Raw genomic sequence first — 13,532 nt, 5'->3', positions numbered from 1 at the left:
CTGTTCTTGGCAGGATGAAGTGCTGGGGCCAGGGCTACTCAAAGCCTGAAGATCCCTTGTAGAAGGCAACAAGCCTTGGTTGCTGCAACAGTCGTAGTGCACAGAGGTACTGCCCTGCAAGGAGAGGCAAGGGCTGACTCTCTACCAAGTTGGGCAGAGAGGACCAATGGGATCACTCCAGACCACAACCTGTGATGCAGGATTCACACAGTTTGGGAGGAGAGCAGATGCACGCACCTGAACGTTGTTGCTGTAGGTGCCTGCAGATGCAGGGGAGTGGCTTCTTCACTCTAAGGGAGATTACTTCTTGCTTCTTGGTGCAGGCTGAAGTCTCGCCGATCTTAGAGGATGCACAGTCGGGGAAATGTTGTAGTTGCTGAAAGGAGCTGGAAAAACAATGCTGCAAGGTGAGGTCGTCTCGGGAGTTGTAGTCTGGTCGGTTCCTGAAGAGTTCAGTTGCGGTTCAAGTGGCCAAAGGTAGAACTACACGATGCAGAGGAGTCTTGGTGGAGTCTTGCACACCGACTCTGGGGGACCCACCCTCAAGGGAGTCCCTAAATAACCCTAAAGGGGGGTTTGGTCACCTTGCATGGTGACAATCTATCAGGAGGGGTCTCTGAGGTCACCAGCCTGATCTGGCTACTCAGATGCTCCCAGAGGCCTCTGCACATATTGGTTTCATGATGGCAGAATCGAGTGACCGCCTGGAGGAGCTCTGGGCACCATCCCTGGGGTGGTGATGGACAGGGGAGCGGTAACTCCCCTTTCCCTTGTCCAGTTTCGCACCAGAGCAGGGACCAGGGGTCCCTGGACTGTTTGAAACCGGTTTATGCAAGGAGGGCATCAAATGTGCCCTTCAAAGAAAACCAGTGGCTTGGGAAGGCTACCCTTCCCAAGCCTTGTAACACCTATTTCCAAGGGAGAGGGTGATGCCTCCCTCTCCCACAGGAAAATCTTTGTTCCGCATTGCCCTGCTTGAGCTGGTCAAGCAGTAGGACGGCAGAAACCTGTCTGAGGGGTGGCAGCAGCGCAGACTGCCGGGTAAAACCTAGAAGACTGGTAGGAGCAATACTGGAGGGTCCTCTAAGGAGTGCTTGGAATCATACCAACAATACTGACAACAGTATTAATACCAAACATGACCAGGTATGGAGTTACCATTATGTGACCGGTGTCCAGTACACGGGTAAAATGGTTTCCCCGCACCTACGGAGTTCAGTGCAATGGAACTGGAGTTCATAGGAGCACCTTAGCTCATGTAGGTGTTCCCTCACACAGAGGCACCTGCATACTGCCCGTAGGGATGGAAAGGCCTCCCTTAGGGGTGACTTACAGTGACCGGATGTAGTGACCTGTGGTGAAATGTGTGCATGCACCATTTAATGAAGGCTGCAATGCCAGGCTTGTAGACACATTTTGCATGGGATTCCATGGTGGCACAAAACATGCTGAAGCACATGGGGGAACCCTAGTGTCCCAATGCCCTAGGTACCTAAGTACCACATACTAGGGACACCAGTATGCCAATTGTGGAGTGCACAAAGGTCCAAGGTAACCAAATATGTAGGGTAAGAGCACAATCACTGGGGTCCTGGCTAGCAGGATCCCAGTGAAAACAGTCTAAGCACACTGATAGCAGGCAAAAAGTGAGGGTAACCATGCCAAAAAGAGGGTATTGTGGTCATGATGACATCGCATTCGTATATAGGCGCCACCTCGGCTCGCTGACAGTTTCTTTCCAAAACTTTCCATGCCGGAAGCACGGAACATAGAGCACTGAGACTGCTGCATCAGAACTAGGGCCCTGAAAAGGAAGTCCATGTTCCTAGAAATCAGTTGGCAGAGCGGGGAGGATGGATGGGTGGGTCGGTAAGGAATCTGCAACTAGAATATGTCTCTACCAGATAATCTGTTACTGAAGATAAGTAACTTGTTCATTTCATAGAGACTTCTAGTTGCAGATTCCTTACCTCAGAATAGATACCCAAGCAATACCATTCCTTGATGTGGGTCTTCAAACAAAGGTCATACTAAGAAGTCCTGCGGGACCGAAGGGCCAAAGTAACTATCCCTGCAGACCTGAATGTCCAGTCAGTAGGGTTTAGTGAATGTGTGCAGGGACGCCCACATTGCTGCCTGGCAGATATCCAGGTTGGAACTCCGCATGCTAACGCAGTGGTTGAGGCTGTTGTTTTGGTAAAGCGAGCATGCAAACCCTCAGGGGGTTGCATCTTCGCCAATTCATAGCACATTTTGATGCAGAGAAATGGCCCGTTTCTGCACCACCTGTCCTTTCTTTGCACCCATAAGCCAACAAAGATTTGATCTTCAACCTGGAAATCTTTTGTACGATTTAGATAGAACGCCAACACTGTTTTTAGATCCAGACAGCTGAGTCTCTCCTCTTCACGAGAAGGCTGTGGGAGTGAGTAAAAAGCAGGAAAGCTAATGGATTGGCCTACATGAAAGGGCATGACCACCTCAGATAGGAAACAGGCCCTGCTACGAAGCATCACTTTATCAGGATGGACAGAGATGAAGGGTGGCTTTGAAGAAAAAGCTTCCAGCTCACTCACTTTATGTGCAAGAGTGAAGGCTACAAAATGGGCTGTTTAGAAAGTGAGAATCCGCAGAGCACAATTATGAAGGGGCTCAAAAGAGCCACACATGAGGAAAGTGAGTACCAAGTTCAAATCCCACTTGGGCATAATGAACGGGATATGCAGAAACATGTGGGTAAGACCCTTGAGGGTTGATCTGGTAGTCTGACGAAAACAGAGATGGCAGACTGATGACCTTTTAAGGGTGCCCAAGGCAGAGCCCTGCTGGGCAAGAGAGATTACAGACAAAAGAACCTCAGACAGAGGTGCAGAAAGGGGACCAAGAGACTTGTTGGTACACCATGTCACAAATTTGTTCCAATGACAGGTGTGTCCCATTTTGGTGGAGGGATGCCTGACTGCCAAAATAACATTACAGACTTTAGGCAGAAAGTCAAAAGCTGTCAACTGTTACTGCTCAATCTCCACGCAAGAAGGCGGAGACTGAACAGGTTCGGGTAGAGAAGAGTCCCTTGCTGCTGCAACAGGAAATTCTCCTGAAGAGGCAGTCTGAGTGGAGGAGCGATGGCCATACTCTGAAGCTCAGGATACCATATTCTTCGTGTCCAGTCCTAATTACTTGTGCTCAGTCGTTCCTGATCTTCTTGAGAACTCTGGGCAGAAGTGGTATTGGCGGAAAGGCGTAGAGGAGGCCCGAGTTCCACTCGAGATGAAAAGTGTCACTGAGGGAGTGGCGCCTTGGAAACTCCAACACGGAAAACTGCCGAAATTGTGTGTTATCTGCAGTGGCGAACAGATCTAACCAAGGCTCTCCCCACTGTTGAAAGAGACCTTGTGCCACCTCTGGATAGAGATGCCATTTTTGATCGACCATGCATTGACGGCTGAGTTTGTCTGCTCCGGCGTTCAGAGATCCCGCTAGATGATGGACCACCAGGGATATGCCCTGATGTTCCAGCCATGTCCGGAGTTGCAGAGCCTCCTGACAAAGGGTCCACGACCCCACCCTGCTTGTTGCAGTACCACATGGTGGTGTTGTTGTCCGTGAACACCTGTACCACTTTCCCTTTGAGAGAGGGAAGGAATGCCTTCAAGGCAAGCCTGATCACCCTGAGCTCTAGAACATTGATGCGGAGCATAGACTCCACCGGAGACCAGACACCTCTGAGATCCGCCTCCATCATGTGGCCGCCCCATCCCAGGAGTGACGCATCTGTCAGTACTCTCAGATCTGGATGGGGAAGGAAGAACAATCTGTTGTTGACCCAATCAACACAAAAGCCACCACTGCAGATCTAGAGTAGTTCTCTTTGAGATCTGGACAACTTCGGAGATATTCCCCTGCTGCTCTGCCCACTGGAACTTCAAGTTCAAATGCAAGGCCCGCATATGCCATCTGGCATGTTTGACCAGCACGATGCAGGAGGCAATGAGGCCCAGCAGTCTCAAAGTCATTCTCACTAAAACCCAGGACAGAGGCCGAAAAATCATAGCCTGACAATCCTGGACTTGACACTTGGGAGGATAGGCCTGAAATTGCACTGTGACCAGAAAAGCCCTGATGAAAGAAAGCGTCTGAAAGGGAGTCATGTGTGACTTTGGCATGTTTATAGTGAACCCCAGCAAAGCAGAAGGTCCGCCGTAGTCTGGAGGTGGGAGACAACACATTCAACAGCCAGACGTCGAGTTAGGGGTCGACTGAAACCCCTAACCGGCGCACACAAGCTGAGACCACCGCCATTACTTTTGCGAACACCCGAAGTGTAGGGTGATGCTCAAGGCCAAAGGGGAATGTGAAAGTAGGTGTCCTGGAAGTCCAATGCTAACATCCAGTCTCCGGGGTCCAGGGCAGATAAAGCATGAGCCAGAGTGAGCATCTTGAACTTCTCTCCAAGGAAGAGATTGAAGGACCGGAGGTCCAAGATAGGGTGGAGACCCTTGTCCTTTTTGGGCACCAGAGAGTAGTGGGAGTAACAACAACAACCTACTTCTGGCTCAGGGACCCCCTCTATGGCTCCCTTGCGGTGTGCAAAACCCACCTGTCCATCGTGATGGATTCCCTGTGGGGCAGGTGAAGGTGAATCCTACCGTCTAGGGTCCGTTATGAAGTACCGGACCAGGAAGGTTTGGAGGCTGCAGTGGTGGGAACAGTGAATCTTGCATTATCGTCCACACAGAGGCTGGGCAGCATGCGGCTGCACGTTGGCTGGAGGGAAATGGACACGGTTGGGTGCCCCTTCGGCAGCCACTAAAGGGGCAAAAAGTGGACTGAGGGGGTCGGGGAGCAACTGTGAGGACAAAGGAACGAGCTGTAGTCAGCGACTCCTTAAAGAGCTTGAGCGCTCAGTCTGCTTCGTCTCCGAAGAGACGGGTGCCATCGAAGGGCATTTCCATAAGCAATTGCAGGACATCCCCCAAAAAGCCAGATGTCCTAAACTAAGTGTGGCACCTTAAGGCCACCGCTGAAGCAACCAGTATGCCTAGTGAGCTGGTCATCTCCAGCACACAACAAATCGTGAACTTGGCTGCGTCCCTCCCATCAGCAACAGCTTAGGAGAGAAAGGTTGGATGGTCCTCCGGGACCTGTGGCAGCACCTGCGTGACCGTATCCCATAAAGTCTGGGAGTAGCGGCCCAAAAGTCATGCCGTGTTCACAGACTGCAACGCCTGACTGCAGGGAGAGAATAAATTCTTCCCAAGTTGGTCCGGTCTTTTTGATTCCCTGTCCGGAGGTGGGGAAGGGAATGAGCCAGAAGCTTGGATGACCAAACTCTTGAGAGTAGGATGTTGGGTCAGGAATTTGGGTTGAAAGGGGCAGGCCTATGGCAGCAGGCAATTGTCCTATTGACAGGAGCCCCTGTGCTGTGTTTCAACCACGCCCGAGAAGGACATCAATGAGGGCTTCACTAAAAGGCAAAAAGGGGTTTAGATGTAGAAGCCCTGGGCTGAAGCACCTTAGTCAGGAGGTTAGTCCTGACAGCCAACAAAGGCAGCTCGAGGCCAAGTACCTCAGCCGCTCTTCTCACCACCACTGAATAAGAAGCTCCCTCCTCTGTAGCCACGGTAGGGGGAGAAAGCATGTTAGAGGAGGTGTGAAGACCACTGGCTTTGCCCATTTCCTGAGCCCAGTCCCTTTTAGGATTTTTTAGCTGGAATTTTAAAGGTTCAGCAACACCTCCATACACTCTGCGTACACATACCTATAGGCATAAGGGTCAGGATTTCAACCTTGGGAGCAAAGTTCTTATCAAAGACGGAATCAGCGTTACATGACATCTTTCCGGCTCCGGGTCGGAGTCAGGAATCAGTGTCGAACCTGGGCCTGACTGGCATCAGAAGCACCAATGTGTTTACCGGTGGAGGCACAGATCCCATAACGGATCATGGGTTGCCCTCCAGAGCCAAGGTCCAAGCTGCTGGCGCGGAACCTGAGAGGGCATCCTCCGACCTTACTGGGCCCAAGGGCATCACAGAAGGGTTGGACTGCCCAAATCTGAGGCACAAGGCCTCATAAAATTCTCTAAGTTAGGCAGGGGTGGCTCTGGCTCCTGGAAATTTGGGGAGGTGCGGATTCGACCCAGAAGTAGGCCCAGAGGACAGAGGCCTAGAACTTTGATGCTACCCCCGCGTCACATCATCCAACCCCAAGAGGGTGAAGTCAAAGAACACTTCTTCTTCTTCTTCTACTTCTTTTTCCTGTGACCCAAATGTCCAGACAATTTGGAGTGAGATGCGGACGATTGGTGATGGCTCTGTGAGAGTTCTCATGACCTTCCTCTCAAATGAGACTTAGAGCGACGCAGAGCCGAGTGCCGGGCTGCCATGAGCTCTTGGGAACAGTCTCAAAGCCTTCTGGCTCATGGCCCAGAACTCAGAGCATGATTTTGGGTCGTGGTCGCTCTCCAGACACCACAAGTACACGAGGTGAGGATCCATCACCAACATCATGAGGTGACAGAAGTCGTAGGGCTTGAATTTGGTCTTGCAGGAAGACATTTTAACACATGAAGTAAATCAAAAATCCTTGACAAAAGTCGAAAAAGTCAGTCAAAAAACGACTGAGGGTAGCTGACGCGGAAACAAAATAAATGACATCAGTGTGCGGGGTGGAGCCTATATATGAACGTGACGTCATCAAGGCGACCTCGATGCCAACGATGGACGTGGAGTCGACCAACTTCATCTGACGGCGCAGCACGGGTCCTGCTCGAAGAAATTGTCTGGATCCACTCTGATACATGAAGGAAATTCTAAGGTCAGGAATCTGCAGCTAGAAGTCCCTATCAGAGGAAGGCATTAGAGCCTTAATAAAATCTGATTTAATTGCAGAGTTAATCCATAAGAAGAAAGAAATGCTAGGCACAAAAGTTAATCTATAAAATACCTTGCAACATTAAGAAGAGTGCCATTTATTGTTAGTTTTTACAGTTTTCTGTGGACGACGCTTGGAGAGAAATGGGGTGCTGTACGGAAATAAAAAAATACGGAACTGTATGTTAAAGCAATAAATACGCATCAGCTATTCAGAACAAGTGATTGAGTTACAGAATGTTGCATATGGGCTTAAACCAGCATCATAAACCAGATGATACAATATACACCATAGAAGTTGCAAACTATGGAATTCTATTGTATAACATAATGTTGTGAAGTACCTTGAGACTAACAAGTAATTCTAGGAGAGACCACATTATTCTGAAGAGAGAGGGGGTGGAGCTCAGACAGTGAAAAGGATGGGGTGCAGAGCATTAGGCAATGAAACAGACACACCTTTCTGAATTTCTAGATGTAGCAAGGTGAAGATATTATATGGTATGACTAGGTAGTCCTACCATGGAATACCAACACAAAATCCAGTAGTTAACCTCGGATTCACTCTCAGAAAACCCTAGCTCAGACCTAGTAGTGTGGCAAAGAGCAGTCAGGCTACTTAGAAGGACATGTGTGAAGCATTTCGCATTACCAACATGGACGATAAGTAAATGACACGATTCAACAGAAATCTGACACCAATTCAGAAAAATAGATTCTATTTTAATCTTAATTTATACATCAACATGAACTGTGTAGCTTTTGTACATCTGGAGTTGTGATTTTTTAAGTCTTTAGAAAATACTTTATAGTTTTAGAGGGCTTCAATTGAAGTCAATGGAGAAAATAGCAGTGTGCACTCGGGCACTTGGATGGTGAGTTCTGACGAACCCACAGGAACGTAAGGTTCTGCGGGGACCTAGACCACGAGTCAACAGTCAGACTTTTGTTACCTTGCCCAGGAAGTGCAGTTGCAGAGGTGGTGCTGAACAGTCAGCAGTGGCCATTGCGTTTTCCACTATGTGGCAAAACTGGACTTGTGGGTGGACTCACACTCTACCCTTCGGAGGTAGAGGTCTTTGGGAGACCAGGACCAGGATTCGACACTTGGATCTTCACCACCTTGTCCGGCGGCTCCAGGTGCAGAGGTAGCGCCTAGCTATCAATCACTGGGCTGGGTCGTGCCAAAGACGCTTTGCAGCTCCAGTGGAAGTCAGATCCTTAAGGCTGCAAACCCACAGGAGGATGTTCACTAGCAACGTAGGCCCCTATACTGGGGTGTATGGCCGTTGGTTTCTGGGCAGGCAACAAACAAGCCTTGGTAGCTGCAATGTTGTTCTATGGGCTTTTTGGTGGCTGGAAGTGGGAGTAAGGGCTTGAAACTTGGCACGGGCATCACTCCCACTCCTCAGATGCTGGACACCGAGTTTCTTGGGCTTAGGCACTCAGAGCCCATCATGTCGCAGTTCTTCAATCTCAGCCCCTCTTTACTCCTACAATTTAAAGGGGACTGGTGCAGTTAGTCAGGGGAGTCTTCCTTGGAGTTTCAGTGTCCTCGGGGGTCCCTTTGGTCGGGACCAACGAGTCGTCACCTCCACCACACGTCACGCACTCAGTTCCTGTACTGGTCCTCTTAGGCCACTCTGGGCCTGATTACAATCTTGGCAGAGGGGATTACTCCGTCCCAAAAATGACGGATATCCTGTCCGCTGTTTTACAAGTTCCATAGAATATAATGGAACTTGCAATATCGGGATGAGATATCCGTCACGTTTGGGATGGAGTAATCCCCTCCACCAAGGTCGTAATGAGGCCCTTTGGTCCCTCTTCTTCGCAGTGTGGCTGGGGTCCAGGTCCTGTTGCTAGTGCTGATGTCTGTTTCTGCTTCTTTCTTCTTTTCCAGCTAAGAACTAAGGGCCAGATGTATCAAAGGGTTTTACCCATTCTGTGTCTATGGGAAAATGCGTTGGTACATATGGCCCTAAGTTCTGGTGCCTGGGAGCCCCTTAAATCCTGAGTTAGGGGGCATTTAAAGGTGTGAGGGACAGTGGCCAATGGGCTACTATCCCTACGGCTAGCCCACCCCTGCAGTGACGACTTCCTGTGGGAAGTGTGTCACTTTCTATCTAGAACCCAATATTCTTAGTCTCTGCCAAGATGGCAATACCCTTCCTTGCCTGTGCAGACCACAAGCCCACCTCAGAAGTATGGCTAGTTTGAGGGAGATGCACGCCTCCTGCTGGGCAGGGCGGGTAGGTCTTTTTCCTTCGCCGGGGGACTGCTCTGGGCACATCAAAGGTGGGGGAAGCCTTTGAGGCTCACCGCCCTGATGCTAATCTCACTAGCCATCTTGGAAAGGAGGAGGTGTGACCTCCTCCCTGTCCAGCCCCTTTGTCCTTCGTCCTGCCAAGGTGCTCACACCACCAGCAGGAGGTCAGATTTTTTTCTGTGGTGGCAGAGGCTCGGGAGATCCCGCCAAAACAGTAAGTGTGCCATCTGGGCATCTTCTTTTTAATCCTAAACATGGGCATCATGTTCACAGTTAAAAAGCACAGTGTTTCAAACCAAACATGATGGGATTCGGCTGGGCCATTGGAGAGCTGGACATCTGAGCAGTGGTCAGATGCCTGCCCATATTATCAAATGGACCGCTGTTTACTCAACCCAGCAATGCAGTTTACATGCCAGCACGGGGGCATATGTGCTTCTGCACATATACCCTCACTCATGGAACAGTGCACCCTGCCCCCTGGGCTAGAGGGGGCCTGCCTTAGGGGTGACTGACCTGTCCATGGGCAGTAACAGGGACTCTGCCTGCACGTGGTGTGGGTTGAGTCTCTCTTGAGCAGCAGGCTGCTTGTGCAGGCTGGCATGGCAGCTCTGCCATCTCTCTTTGACTTGGGGTACTCAGGGTGGCATAATCAGTGCTGCAGGCCTGGTACCCCCTTTACCACTCTTTAGCCCGGTAGTGAAAGAGCATTGGTACTGAGGCCTGGCTAGCAGGCCTCAGTACACTGACAGGCCAAAAACAACAAATGAGGACAAAAAGTGGGAGCATCTGCAAAGAAGCCCAGTTTGCTACATTAGACTACTTAGAAAAAAATGAGGTGGCACTTAAGTGTGAGTCCAAGAAAGGGTAAAGTTGAGGTGTAGAAAACACGATCCAGGATGTATGGTTTACCTTATGCAAGTGGGCTTCAGTTTAATGAGACCAGTTCTCTGCTCTATTATGTCTTTTGTGAATACCATATACAGTGGCTTTAAAGCTGTGATGTTTTTACAACAAAGTATAACATGATAGCTAAGCAAATCGGTTCACCACTTACTCAAAGGGGATGCTTAGATGATAAGATAATGATATTGTACAATCCTGATGAACCAGGGGCAAGGCATTGCGCACACAACCATCTTATAAGTATATTGTAAAACACAAAAGTGCTAGAATTACCACCTTATGCACTAAGGTCACAAAACGATTCCCAGGAGGTGGCAAATGTAGGCTCCATAAAGAAAGGTCTCTGTTGGATGTAGTCACCTTTTACTGTTTACATAGAGGACAGTGTGGTATGTCCACATGGTATAGACCAACTAGTCAGGGCTCAGACAATGAAAGTAGACATCCAAGGTATATTCTGCAAAAACAATCACTTACTTTGACCCTGGGTTGGTATATGTAGTGAGCAGTCACGGTTAAGGAATAAGACCCTGGAGGAGGCACAGGCAAGGGCAGAATTCAAACAGAATGTTTTCCACTTCCTGTAGCTACATTTCTCAGAAATAAATCCACTGTATTTGATTTATTGTTATCCTACCAAGACACTATTTTGCTGTCCTCCGTCTGGTGGGCTGTGGCGAGGGTTTTCATTGCACCATCCACTCTAAATGATGCAAATAGTGCTATACTGCAACCTCTTAGGCCTTACACTTTCCACACTGCCCTGTTAAAATCCTAAGAGTGGACAACTCTATCATGGGCTAATGTGTAGGGTAGATCTTTCAAAGTAAGTCGAAAGTCAATGATCAACTTATTAGGCAACATTTAAAACAGTGGACGAAGACATACATACCATATCTAATCCATGGAAGGAAATATCCCTTCCACATCACCAGAGCCAGCCATTTACACTCAAGGGTCATCGACAAGATCTTATAGTGCTTTGGCTTGGCTTTATAATGGACCAAGCTTGAACTGTCAACAACAATTATTCAAAACTACTTCAAATGGGTAAATATTAAGAAAATATATTGTTTTTCTAAGCATCAATGTATGTCAACTGCCTACCTGTTTTCTGTAGGGCGTAATCACTCCAATACTTTTTGCTGAAACAGAAGTTGTAACATGTTTAGCAAGAATGCAGCAGTAACGCATGACCTGAACTGCTTCTGTCGGGTTAAACCAGGAAGGATTGCATCCTTCACGTGTTTCAGTACCCTGTAATATGAAAATGTTGTCATAGGTTACTGAACTCTGGATTGTTTGCCAGGACTGTTTGTTTTCAGTGCTATAAATTATATTAACTTTAAAGATATAACCATGCACAAAAGAACAAGTTAATACCTTTGACAATTAATTATCTGGTAGAGACATATTCTAGCTGCAGATTCCTTACTTTAGAATTCTCCCCAGGCGTCAGGCTGGATCAGGAGATTTTTTTGTTGTTAGCTTTACCCTTGCATGCCGTCAGGTGGCATCAGTCGACTCTGCGTCCTTGATGGCGTCGCCATAAAGTAATCACAGTCGTATATAGGTGCCAACCTGGTGTGCTGATGTCAGTTTCTTTTCACATCTTTCCACGCCAGAAGCGATGAGCCATGAAGAACACAGACTGGTGTGCCAGAAATAGGCCCCTGAAAGGGAAGTGCCTGTCCCTAGAAATCAGTTCACGGAGTGGGAAGGATGGGTTGGTCGGTGCAGAATCTGCAACTAGAATGTGTCTACCAGAGAATTCATTCCTGAAGGTAAGTAGCTTGTTCATCTGATAGATACTTCTAGTTGCAGATTGCTTACCTTAGAATAGATACCCAAGCAACACCATCCATGGAGTTGGCTCTGTGAATCAAGATCATACTAGGAAGTCCTGGGGGAGTGATGAGTGGTGGATGTTTAACATTGGTCTGCTGGTGTTGTATAATGTGAGAGTAGGGATCTTGGTGGTATCTGCTAGCCCTGCATGGGGCATGTCACAGATGGGGATTGAAACACAGTTATGGCGACATTAGGCACTTATAAATTTCTCTCATGGAATGTACGGGGCATGCACACAATGTCTAAGCGATATAAGGTGTTCTCACATTTACAGCGGAGGGGGATTCAGATTGCGTTGCTCCAAGAAACACATTTAACCCAGGCTGAAGGGCTAGCACTGCAGAAGAGGTGGAGGGGCCAGGCATACTATACCTCTTATTCCGCATTCGCCAGGGGTGCCTTGATATGGATCAGAGCCAGGGTCCCATTCCAGATATTGGACACGCTCATAGACCCTGAGGGACGTTTTGTAGCAATCCGGGGTCGACTGGAGGGAAGAGATCTAGCGCTGATCAATGTCTATGCCCCGAACTGGAACCAGGGTGAGTTCTTTGCACGCTTATCGGGCCTCCTAGCCACCTATTTGCAGTTCCCCCTAGTGATGGGGGGCGACTTTAATTGTGTGGCCGATCCCTCCAGGGATCGCTCCCACCCTCCGTTACAAGATTCCCCTCTGATGAGAGTAGCAGGGCTATTCTCCTCCTGGCAGGCGAGTTGGGGGCTGGTGGATGTCTGGAGACGGCTACACCCTGAGACCAGAGACTATTCCTACTTCTCTCCCTGGCACGAGCTCCATGTCCGCTTAGATGTGTTTTTCTGCTCCCCAGACATTTTCCCTCAGGTGCATAATGTTGAATACCTGACCCGCACAATCTCTGATCATAACCCTCTGTTACTAGAGTTACGCTGGGGTTCACCCCCTTCCCGCATCCCCACCTGGCGGCTGAAGACTGAGTCCCTAGAAGACGCACCCTTTCGGGAGGAGCTGAGACAACATATTACCCACTACTTTGTAGATAACGAGGCTTCGACCAATAACCCCTTGATTGAATGGGACGCTTTTAAAGTGGTGGTGCGGGGGCGCTGTATTGCGGGAGCGGTGGGGGTCCGAAGGACTCTACTTAGGGACACTGAACAAGCAGAGAGTGAGCTGCGAGAGGTGGAGAAAAAAAGACCTGAAAATCCGCTCCTTCAACCTACTATCTTAGAGCTTAGAGCAACGGTCCCTGACTGTGTAGAGCGTCTTCGATGTTTCGACTACCAAAACTATATCACACGAGCACACGGGGAGAGAGATAAAGCGGGTCGGATGTTAGCATGGGTAGTATCGCAAACGCATAAGACATCACCTATCCTGGAAATGATATCGGAGGGGGGGAATCCCCTTCACGGGCAGGAGCAAATTAACTCTCACCTCATGACCTTTTACGAACGATTATATAAAAGCACTCTTCGCCCTGACAGTAACTCCACCAATAGTTATGTATCTGGACTGCAGTTGCAGACACTACCACCGGATGCTGCGACAACTTGAGGGCGCCATTACACAACCAGAGATTCGGAGGGCCATTAGTGAACTATCGAGGGGAAAGACTCCGGGGACAGATGGTCTCCCTATCGAATTCTATGCCATG

The 13,532-nt window shown here is 49.0% G+C and overlaps 1 protein-coding gene across 1 annotated transcript in view; it reads right to left on the bottom strand.

Moving 5' to 3' along the window:
- Positions 1-13,532, bottom strand: part of MOV10L1 (Mov10 like RNA helicase 1) — a 933,047-nt gene that overhangs the window by 300,763 nt on the left and 618,752 nt on the right. The window contains exon 24 of the mRNA XM_069227566.1: positions 11,155-11,304. Coding sequence (XP_069083667.1) covers positions 11,155-11,304 — 150 coding nt within the window. The remainder of the gene's footprint in view (positions 1-11,154; positions 11,305-13,532) is intronic.

This window comes from Pleurodeles waltl, chromosome 4_1, assembly GCF_031143425.1.
Source record: "Pleurodeles waltl isolate 20211129_DDA chromosome 4_1, aPleWal1.hap1.20221129, whole genome shotgun sequence".
NCBI classification, from domain to species: domain Eukaryota; kingdom Metazoa; phylum Chordata; class Amphibia; order Caudata; family Salamandridae; genus Pleurodeles; species Pleurodeles waltl.
Note: the sequence above shows the minus strand (reverse complement) of the source record. Positions and strands in the feature narration are given on the sequence as shown.